Raw genomic sequence first — 12,006 nt, 5'->3', positions numbered from 1 at the left:
TAATCCATCTTTGATACTTGTTATACCTCAAGTGAGTGATCTGTTGATTTTGCTTAAGCCACCTGTTGATAAAATCAAAAAGCACGGGGCTGAAGATTTCAAAGCTACTGATGATGATGATGCTGAGCAAGCTAAATTCTGGCTTGACAATACTATCCGTGTGTTTGATGAGTTATCTTGTACCTCAGATGAGTGCTTAAAATGTGCTATATCTTTACTACGAGACATTGTATATAACTGGTGGACTACTCTAGTATCAGTGGTTCCGAAAGAACGGGTGACCTGGGACTACTTTCAGATTGAGTTCTGTAAGAAATATATCAGTTAGAGATTCATTGACTAGAAGCGCAATGAATTTCTCGAATTAAAACAGGGTAGCATGACTATGACAGAATATGAGCAGAAATTTGTGAGACTCAGTCGATATGCCTGCAAGTGTGTTTCGACTGAAGCTATCATGTGTAAAATATTTGAAGACGGGTTGAACGAAGATATTAAACTGCTAGTTGGCATACTTGAATTAAAAGAGTTCGTAGTACTGGTTGAGCGAGTGTGTAAAGCCAAAGAGCTCGGGAAAGAGAAAAGAAAAGCCGACTTTGAAGCTAGAGATTCATGGAAGAGATCATCGAGTAAGTCATTTTAGTTGGCATCAAAGAAGTTTCGAGATGATTTTAGCTATTCTAAGGCTACTTTGGGTTATTCTAGACGAGATCGGGATAGACCACCTGTGAGCTCGAGAGCTACTAGAGTAGTTAGCATTGGTAATATTAGATCGAATCAACCCGAGTGTAAATATTGTGGTAAATGACATCCTGGCAGTTGTAGATTTCATGATCGGGCCTGTTTTAAATACAGATCGACGGATAATTTTGTTTGTGAATGTCCTGTGTTAGCTGAACAAAATCCAGTACAAAATGCGAGACAGAGTAGTGTGTTAGTGCGAGGCAGACTGCCTAGACATACGGGTAATGTGAGTCGTAGTTAAAGAGGGACTAAAGATACAACAGTTAGATCTGAGGCTCGTGCACCAGCCAAAGCCTAAGCTATACGCGTACGGGAGGAGGCTTTATCTCTAGATGTTATTACTGGTACATTTACTCTCTATGATACTAGTGTTATTGCATTGATTGATCCTGGCTCGACTCATTCTTATGTGTGTGAGACCTTAGTATCCAGTAAGACTCTACCTATTGAGTCTACTGAATTTGTAATTAAAGTATCAAACCCTTTGGGCTGGTGTGTTCTAGTTGACAAAGTATGTAAGAATTTTCCGTTGATGATTCAAGATTCATGTTTCCTGGCTGACTTAATGTTGCTACCATTCGACGAGTTCGATATAATTCTGGGTATGGACTGGTTGACTTTGCATGACGCTGTGGTTAATTGCAAAAGAAAGACTATTGATTTACGGTGCCAGAATGATGAAGTTATTCGGATTGAATCTAATGATCCGAATGGTTTATCGGTAGTGATATCCTCGATGTTAGCTTGGAAATATGTGAGAAAAGTTTGTGAAGCTTAATTAGCATATGTGCTTGATAGTAAAGTGACTGAAAAGAAGATTGAATCAGTACCAGTTGTGTGTGAGTACCCGGATGTGTTTCCTGAAGAATTGTCAGGTTTGCCACCTGTTCGAGAGGTAGAGTTTGGTATTGAATTAGTACCTGGGACAACTTCAATTTTGATAGCTTCGTACAGAATGGCACCTACTGAATTAAAAGAATTGAAAGCATAGTTGCAAGAGTTAACAGATAGAGGCTTTACACGACCGAGTTTCTCTCCTTGGGGTGTGTCAGTTCTATTTGTGAAAAAGAAAGATGGAACTATGAGAATTTTCATCGACTACCATCATCTCAATAAGGTGACTATAAAGAATAAATACCCACTGCCACGTATTGATGAACTGTTTGATCAACTGAAAGGGGCTATAGTGTTTTCAAAAATAGATTTGAGATCAAGCTACTATCAGTTGTGAGTTAAAGACTCCGATGTGCTGAAAACTGCCTTCCGAATGAGGTACGGATATTATAAGTTTTTGGTTATGCCTTCCAGACTTACTAATACACCTGTTGGTTTCCATGGATTTGATGAATCGGATCTTCAGACAATATTTGGATCAGTTTGTGGTTTGTTCATTGATGATATATTTATCTATTCCAATGATGAAACCGAACATGTTGAGCATTTGAGACTTGTGTTACAGAATTTGCGAGAAAAACAGTTGTATGCAAAGTTTAGTAAATGTGAGTTCTGGTTACACGAAGTTAGCTTTCTGGGACATGTTGTTTCAGCATCAGGTATTCGGGTTAATTCGAGTAAGATTTCAGCAATACTTGACTAGAAGCCTCCGAGAAACGTTTCTAAAGTCTGAAGTTTTTGCTGGTTATTATAGACGATTCGTGAAAGGGTTCTCGATGATTGCAACCCCGATGACCAAGCTACTACAAAAAGATGTTAAGTTCGAGTGGTCAGAAAAGTGCCAGAAAATTTTGATCAGTTGAAGGCCCTTTTGACAGAAGCTCTAGTGTTAGTTCAGCCAGAATCGGGTAAAGAATTTGTTATTTATAGTAATGCATCTTTAAATGGTTTGGGTTGTGTTTTGATGCAAGAAGACAAAGTTATAGCTTATGCCTCGAGATAGTTAAAGTTGCATGAAAAGAACTATCTGACGCACGATCTAGAGTTGGTAGCTATTATGTTTGAGTTGAAAATATGGCGCCACTATTTGTTCGGTGAAAAATGTCATGTTTATTCCGATCATAAAAGTTTGAAGTATTTAATGACTCAGAAAGATCTGAATTTGAGGCAGCGTCGATGGTTAGAGTTGCTAAAAGATTATGAGCTTGTGATTGACTATCATCTAGGAAAGGCTAATGTTGTTGCTGATGCTCTAAGACAAAAATGCCTGTTTGCTTTGCGTGCAATGAATGCACATATGGTTATGTCAGATGATAGTGCGATAATAGCTGAGTTAAAAGCAAGACCGTTATTTATTCAATAGATTTGCGAAGCTTAGAAGGTCGATAATGATTTGATAGTAAAGTGGGCTCAATGTGATTCGAACGTTGATTTAGATTTCAAATGGATGCCGAGGGATGTTTACGGTTCAGAAACCAAAATATGTATTTCGAGAAACACAGAGTTGATTCAGATGATTTTGAACGAAACTCATAACAGTCAACTATCTATTCACCCGGGTAGTACGAAGATGTATAATGATCTTAAATAGCTTTACTGGTGGCACGGTATGAAACGAGACATTTCTAACTATGTTTCAAAATGTTTAGTTTGTCAACAAGTAAAAGCCGAGCATCAGGTACCTTCTGGAGTGCTTCAGCCGATCATGACACCTGAATGAAAATGAGTACAATGGATACTGTATCCAGTTTACCGTTGCCACCGAGCAAGAAAGATGCAATCTGGGTTATAGTGGATAGATTGACTAAATCGGCTCACTTTGTTTCAGTTCGTACAGATTATTCACTTGATAAACTTGTTGAGTTACATGTTTCTCAGATTGTGAGACTACACAGAGTGCCTATTTCTATTGTGTCGGATAGAGATCTGAGGTTTACATCTCGATTTTGGAAGAAACTACCTAATTGCATTTTAGCACTACTTTTCATCCCCAGATAGATGGTCAGTCCAAGCGAATCATTCAGATACTTGAGGATTTGTTGAGATGTTGCATTCTTGAGTTTGAAAGTACGTGGGAACGATACCTACCTCTGATTCAATTTGCATACAATAATAGCTTTCAATCGAGTACCAAAATGGCACCTTACGAGGCTTTATAAGGCCGTAAATGTCGTACACCATTGTATTGGACTGAACTCAGTGAAAACAAGATACACGGGGTTGATTTGATTAGAGAAACTGGACAGAAAGTGAAAGTGATCTGTGAAAGTCTAAAAGTAGCATCAGTTCGTCAAAAATCATATGCGGACTTGAAACGTAAAGATATAGAGTTTCAGATATGGGATAGAGTGTTTTTGAAAGTCTCACCGTAGAAGAAAATACTCAGATTCGGTTGTAAAGGTAAATTAAGTCCAAGGTTTATTAGGTCGTATGAGGTAATAGAACGCATCGGGTCAGTTGCTTACAGACTGTTGTTGCCACCTGAGCTAGAAAAGATCCATAATGTATTCAATGTTTCGATGCTATGTCGATATAGATCTGATCCTTTACATGTGTTAAATCCGTCAGAGATTGAGATTAAGTCCGATATGACTTATGAAGAAGAACCGATTCGTATTCTGGCTAGTGAAGTGAAAAAGTGCAAAATAAGAAAATTTTGTTAGTAAAAGTACTGTGGCATAAACACGGTGTTGAAAAGGCAACTTCGGAATCGGAAGATGTAATGAAAGAACGTTATCTGAACCTATTCACCGGTAAGATTTTCAGAGACGAAAATCCCTAAGCGGGGGAAAGTTGTAACAGCCCGATTTAGACCTTAATCGGAACGGTGGTTTCGAGACCACGAATTCGAGTTAGAAAAATATTTAAAAATTATTTTCTGTGTTTATCTTGTGTGAATTTATGCCTGTGAAATTTTCGTAATTTAATTTTGAGGTTTGAGTGTCTGATTAAGAAAAAGGATTTAATCACGTAAATTGAAAACTTGATAGTTTATTTTATAAGGACCGAATTGTTAATGGCTTTGTAAATTGAAGCATTTATGTTGCAAATAACCCTTTAGACTAAGTGATGGCCAAATGTACCCTTATTATGCATGTTTTTGTTATTAATTTTAAAAGGTTAAATATGTAAAAAGGTAAATAATATATATGATATAATATAACATAATTAAAAGTCATGTCCATATGTTCATATTTTGAATAAAAATAAAAAGAAACAAAAGCTTTGTGATATTTGACCATCCTTAAGCTTGATTCAAGGTTAGTTTGGTTTCGGTTTTTTATAATTTTTACTTTTTTTAGATCGTTGCTTCGAGTACTATACGTCCCATGCTTGAATTTTTTATTTTGATGAATATTTTGAGTTATGCCATTGATGAATAATTGTGTTTTGTGATGTTTGATGATGAATTATGAAAGATATGTTTTGGATTAATATGTGTTGTATTGAAATTTTTGATGAATTTGAGTAATTAGGGCTAAATTGTAAAAATTATAAATTTAGGGACTAAAGTGTGAAATAAATGAAATGTATGGATTTATATGAATAAGATCAACATTCGGCCTAAGCATGTTGTATTGAAATTTTGTGTATTTTGTGTTTTATGCAAATTGGATTAATATGTAAAAGTGTGAAATATTAGGGGTAAAATGGTAATTTACACATTTATGTGTTGTTGTATTAAATTGAATGAAATTGTGTTTGAATGAGCGTAATTTGAAATTGTATAGATTAAGAACAAAAGAAATCAGGTTTAGATCGGGGGAAAACAAAAATAATTGAATAGTCGATTTATATCGTTCGTCGATATTCGAGGTAAGTATGTAGGCAAGTAGACATTGTTAATTTATACTATATGTAAAATTAACATGTTGATTTGAATTTCTATGAGTTTATAATGCAATTATCGAATGTGAATATGCTTGGGAATAATATGTTCAAGTTCAATTTGATCAAGTTACAACGTCCGAAAGCCCCGTACGAACCCTAGGAATAGCTAGGATACATATGTCATGACATAGGATTTCCATATGTGTTCTTGTGTAAGACCACGTCTAGGACATTGGCATCGATATGTGATTACGTGTAACACCATGTCTGGGACATCGGCATCGTATTTGATTCGTGTAAGACCCTGTCTGGGACAGTGGCATCGATTTCTCGATATGTGATTGCGTGTAAGACCACGTCTGGGACGTTGGCATTATAAGATATATGTGATTATCCGAGTATCCTATACAATTCTGAATGGCTCAACGGGCAATGATAAGTTACGAATGAATGTGAAATCAGGTTAAAGTGAACAGGTACGTAAAATTATTTGCCTACTTGAAAGTAAGGTAAGTTATTTATTGATATGTGATATAAGTTATAAGGATGCTAATGGTGATGTTTGTGTATATAAGAAGCTATATGTGGTTTAATGAATAAGTATGTGATATTGAAATTTGATTTATATATATATTCGGTTATGTAATGATATTGTGGCTTTGAATTAAATGATTCTTGATGATGAATATATGTATTTATATTCAGCCAAGATAAGGTTATATATGAAAGTAAATAATGTTTACGAAATTGTAAGTTTGATATAAAATGGAATTAAGAAATTATGTATTAATTTAGTTAAATTGAGTTCATTATACTTTGAGTTGTTTATTTGCTTAAGGCTTACTAAGCTAAGTTAGCTTACTTTGTGTGTATATTTGTCTTTGTTTTATAGATTTTGTAGATCGTTACATGCTTGGGGATCGTCAGTAAAGTCAATCGCACTATCGTTTATTTTTAGTACTTTTAAATGTTTTAAATTCTAACTTATAGCATGTATAGGTTATATTATCCTTTGGACATATTTGATTTTGATATGTATATATGTTAAAAAGCCATGCAAAAATGGTTTGTTTATCTTGCCAAGTATGTTTACATGGTTGAGTAAATGATGTGGTTGATATATTGGTTATATTTGACATATTCAACTAGGAAACATATTTGTAGGTGAATATGGTTTGAAGTGGTTGGTTGCAAAGTGAATGATTTATAAATAGCTTATTTAGTAAGCTTAATATATAGATTGATTTGCAAGTGTGATGAGTTGTATGATTTGGCTTGTAATGGATTAAATGATGAATTTATAGCCAATTGTATAGTGATTAATTTATTTCAAATTGTATTGGTTAAGTGTGCACATTTTGTACATTTGAATGAGTGAGATATTTGTATGATTCATGATGATTATGGCATGATTTCTTAAAAGCTAAAATAGTTGTATATTATTTGATGGGTTGTGATTAATTCAGCACATGAATATTTGTTATATTAGTTATTTATTTTCAGTTAATGTATCCATGTAAAAATTATGTCAGAAAATGGAGTCGTATATTTAGTATATGAGGTTTGTGTATACGGATTGGTAATGAAATATTAAGGACATTCAGATATGACTTTTAAGTTTTTGTTAGGTTTGTAATTTTGATTTGGCGTGTAAGTGAAATTGAGTTTTATGCTTAAATTTGCACTTAGCCGATTATATGGTTATTGAATTGGTTTGGAAAATTAAAGTGTTAGTTAAAATGGTTACTTTATATAATGTATATAGGTTTATTTGTGATTTACGAATGAGAAGGGTAAATTATGTTTGGCTTTTGGATTTGATTCTTGAAATGTTTTTTTTTTAAGTTAAAATTTGACTTTGGTTAAACTTAATATTAAACATTCAAATATTCGGCTAAAGCATTGAAATGATCAAATGAATAGTAACTTATGTTATGTTTGGAGTATGAGTAGGTTGAATGCATGTTTATATGCGGATAAATGCTAAAACATTATGGTGTTATATAGTTTAAATTTTTAGTGGCATACCATATCTTATTTCGATGCTATTATTTTATTTAAGAAAAATTTGGGTAAGTTGTGATTATATATATATTTATATGTTTATATATTGATGCCAAAGATGTATGTTAATTTGTTATATATTTAAGACATGAGAAATTTTTATATTTCATAATTTTTTTACTTGATGTGGATGATTGTAATGACTTTGATATGCGTATATGCTTTGTGTCAAAATGATATTTTTGGAATTATTTTCTTATAACTTTATATTGGACATATCTTGATTAAATGGTTATGATATGATTTCTAAAGATGTTAAATTGATTATTTGTTACAATTGCTTGGTATTTGAGTTGTATGCATGAATATGATTGTGATTGCCTAAAAGTTGTGTCTCGTCTGGTAATACCTCGTAACCCATTCCGGCGACGGATACGTGTTAGGGGTGTTACAAAAGTTCTTCCCCATTAGCAAGATGATTCAACTAAGAAGGGAAATTTTGATGTTCAAATAGTTAGAAGGGGAAAGCTTTCATGAAGCATGGCAACATTTTAATTTGCTAATTCAGAAGTGCCCACACCATGGATTGCCTGAGTGCTTATGACTGCAAGTTTTGTACAACGGGTTGGATGTGCATTCGAGGTCAAGACCAGATGGAGAAGCAGCAGGAGCCTTAATGAACAAAATGTACGAGGACACATTCGAATTAATAGAAATTATGGTGTTGAATTCCTACTAGTGGCCAACTGAACGATACATATACGACAAAAGACCATCTATGGTGAAGGCTATCTAAGAGGATGATAGATATCAACAAACTGATGAACAGACTCAACCGAATAGAGGTTGAGAAGAGTGCAACATCTATTTATGGAGGAGACAAACTACTCTTACACTAAATTAGTAATCCTACCGAGGATATGAACTACATTGAAAATAAGAGTGGAAATCCTTATTCGAATACATACAACTTGGATGGAGAGATCACCCGAATCTAAAATGGGGAGTAAAGCAATGAGGAGGTAGTAGCTTGAACCAAGCTAAAAATTATAACTATCAACCTCTTGATTTGCAGAAACCCCAAGAAAGGGTCAACTCAAATGACCAGACTGTATGTGGTCAACATCTAGATAGAATCGAGAGGGAGATGAAATCAATGAGAACAGATGTGAAGCAAGTGCAATCTGAGTGTACCAATTCAACAAGAACATTGACTAAACTTGAAGGTTAGATGAGTCAATTGATAAGCATGATGGGGGATACAAAAAGGAAAATTGGCATAGGTATTCCTAGTAATACCAAAAATAATCATCATAGAGAAGGGAATGAGCACATTAAAGCAATAGTACGAAGGAGCACGTGAAAGTATTAGTGCTCCGGTTGGGTAAAGTATTGAGTAGCCCAGAAAACCTAACTCGAGAGGTAAATATGAAGAATACAGATAATATTCAAGAAAGACCCTTAGAAGTTGAAAATGAACCAGAGTCAGAGGAAGTAGTTGCACCAACAGTTGAGCCAAAGATAGAAACAATTAAAGACTTTACCGTTGCAAAAATATTGTTCCCTTCAAAACAAGAAAAAAAGCAAAAACGAGATGTAGACGAGTTTATAAGTTTTCTAAACTTGTTCAAAATGTTAAATGTTAACCTACCTTTGATTGAATTAATTAAGATAAGGAACATTCATTTTACTAGAGCTTTATGTAACCTAGGAACTAGTATACTTTGTGAAAAGTACATCTTTTAATTAAAAGTTACCTATACGACCAGAATCCTCTATAGAAATACCACTTCAATACGTGCCCTAAATTATTCCATAGTCCCTTCTATAGGAACTTTAACATTTTACATAGATGGGTCCTCTATTAAAGAAAGATTAGAAGAAAAGATAGTTTTAATTTATCTAGTAAGTCATGAGCAACACTACTGTTTGATTTTATCATTCCTAGTAACAAATATGTTAGGTTTAGCTAAATCAGTAAAAGTCCAACACTTGAAAGTATTCATCAACTCACAACTCGTAACAATCTAACTTGATAGAGAATATGATGATAGGGATCCTACAATGGTAGAATAGCACAAAACTCTATAGAGTTAGTTACAACACTTCCCTCTAGTCACTTGATACAAAGAACCGTGAAAAAGATAAAGGAAAAGTTGATATGCTCTCAAAGATTGCTGACATTGTGAAAATGAGGTACTGATGAAAGCTGTTGATTGAACAAGTTTGTAGGTCAAGCTACAAACGCTTACCCTCCATCAATACTGTTAGTTTCATAGATTGTTGGATAAAACCAATCATCGAATTTCTAAAACACACATGCAAGAATAAGAATCAAGAAAAATCCTGGAAAATAGGACAAAATTCTATAATATATGTGTTTATTGATGGAATCCTTTACAATAAGTCATTTTCCTAGCCTCTTCTACTCTATCTCTAAAAGAAGTGTATGTCTTTAGGGAAATCCATAAGGGAATCTACAAAAACCATTTGGAGGGCAGAGCTTAAGCTTAAAAAGCCTAGTGGTAGGTGTACTTTTGGCCTTTAATAAAAGTCAGCCCTTCTAATCTGGTTAAAAGATGCAATAGATGTCAGAAAGTTTACAAGTTACCAAAACAACTAGTTGAAATGTTAAAAAATATCTTCAATCTGTCACCCTACATGACTTGAGGTTTAAAATGTTGGGTCCATTTCTATTGGTCACAAGGAAGCAAAATTTCTTATTGTTTCTTGTTATTATTTTATGAAATGGCTAGATGTAGAACCCATTACAATTATCACTACAAGTTTTGTAGAAAGTTTTCTCTTGAAAAATGTGTTATGTAGATTTGGAATAGGTAGACATTTAAATTTAGCACTCAATATTTACATTTTTTTTCAATTTTACCATTTATCTTTTTTTTATTGTTATCTAAATTTGACTTTTAACATTTCAAATAGTTGAACTCTTGTGGCTTGGCAACTCTTGTGGCAATCCATATGTACTTCAATCTAACAAGACACTATTTATCTCACGTCAAAAAATAATTCAAAATTATAAAAATATTTCAAAATTGAAAACTACATAAGTTCATAAAAGTTCAAAAAAAAAAGCTTAAAGTATTCGTGGATTGCCACCTGAGTTGTCATGCTTAAAATTTTAATATTTTAGTCACTATTTTCGTTAACAAACAACAATTCTAGTCACTACATAATTTCTTTTTATCATATTTTTAAAATTGATACAAGTTTTCATTATTTATTTTTCAACTTTCGAACATAAAAAAAAAACATAACACAAATATATGATTGAAAAAGCACATGAATACCATAAAATGAATTACTAAAATGTACTAATTCCAATCTACATAAATTTATATTATGTTGAATAGAAAAATAATATGACTGCTAACCAAGCATACATCAAACATATAGTTTTCATCCCCATTGAATAAAAAAAAGTCACAACAAATCTAATTTTTCCACTCCCTAACTATCCCTCATCAGTTTTAATCCCTTCATTCACTTGTCTTAAAAATAATAAAACATCTTCCTAGATTGCTTTATAGCATGCATTAGAAATAACTTTTATGTATTGTCATAGGAACTCTAATTCTCAAAATTATCAAATAAGATCTAATCTAACTTATGAAATTAAAATTTTCTTCATTAAAGTAATTAAGATTGAATCATAGAAAAATTTAAAAGATAGAAGAGAAACTCAAAATTAGCAGAATAACATAAAAATTCTAAATTCAATTAATAAACATGATGTTTTAATCCTAAAAAGGAAAATGATATAGGTGCTTTAGTTCAAGGGAAAAGACTGTGATTTGTGACCAAAGTTCAACAAACACAACACCGTCCTAACATAAAATGATAAAATACTTTTGGATGATGACACCTCTTAAGGATTAAGGGGTGCCTTAGCAAGTGCATCTATCCTCTTGTCAATATCACTCATTTTTTTATGGAGTAACAAGTTGATATCATTCAAGGCCCCAAAGTTCAAACCATGGATTACCCCTTTGCCACAAATGTTATTGAAAATGACTTGGGTTATCTCTTTTTCCCAGTTTTACTTACAATGGTTTTTTAGCTGCTCAGCTGCTTTGGTGATCTTTTGGGAGAGGAAAGTCTTTTGGTTCAACATATTCTTGCTTTTCTCCATCTCAGGGATCGTTTCGAGCTTGGAAAGAACTTGTTGGACTCCCATAGGGGAAGGCCAAACCTCGGGTGGGGACTTATAAGGACTGTACATGATAGCACAAGTGTCAACCCCACAAAGGGTACTCATTTCACTCATTTTTTTGTCAAACCCTTCATTCTGTTCTTGTAGGTGGCTTTCCTTGCTGAATTGTTGGTGATATAAGTAAGCTTAACCTTCTTCCTTGTCATGGCTTTCAGATCAAAAGGGGATATTTGAATGGTTTCTTTTTCCTTTTCTTATGTATTTCTTCCCCCCCCCCAAAAAAAATAAGAATGCTTTATATAGAGGTGAAGAGAGTGAAAATCTTCTCAAATTAAATGACAATAATAGCCAATAATTTTAGT

At 33.4% G+C, this 12,006-nt stretch overlaps 1 protein-coding gene and 1 non-coding gene across 2 annotated transcripts; both read right to left on the bottom strand.

Annotated features, from left to right (window-relative positions):
- Positions 1-7,954: 7,954 nt before the first annotated feature.
- Positions 7,955-8,061, bottom strand: LOC121208669 (small nucleolar RNA R71). The gene has a single exon (XR_005903800.1). It is a non-coding gene; the product is annotated as a small nucleolar RNA R71 (small nucleolar RNA).
- Positions 8,062-8,921: 860 nt separating this feature from the next.
- Positions 8,922-11,758, bottom strand: LOC107895523 (agamous-like MADS-box protein AGL80). Its single transcript, XM_016820789.1, has 2 exons — positions 11,539-11,758; positions 8,922-9,037 (listed from the first exon to the last, which is right to left on the bottom strand). The coding sequence occupies exons 1-2, from the start codon at positions 11,756-11,758 to the stop codon at positions 8,922-8,924; spliced, it is 336 nt and encodes a 111-aa protein (XP_016676278.1).
- Positions 11,759-12,006: the final 248 nt, after the last annotated feature.

The sequence above is a fragment of the Gossypium hirsutum genome, chromosome A10 (genome assembly GCF_007990345.1).
Source record: "Gossypium hirsutum isolate 1008001.06 chromosome A10, Gossypium_hirsutum_v2.1, whole genome shotgun sequence".
NCBI lineage: Eukaryota > Viridiplantae > Streptophyta > Magnoliopsida > Malvales > Malvaceae > Gossypium > Gossypium hirsutum.
Note: the sequence above shows the minus strand (reverse complement) of the source record. Positions and strands in the feature narration are given on the sequence as shown.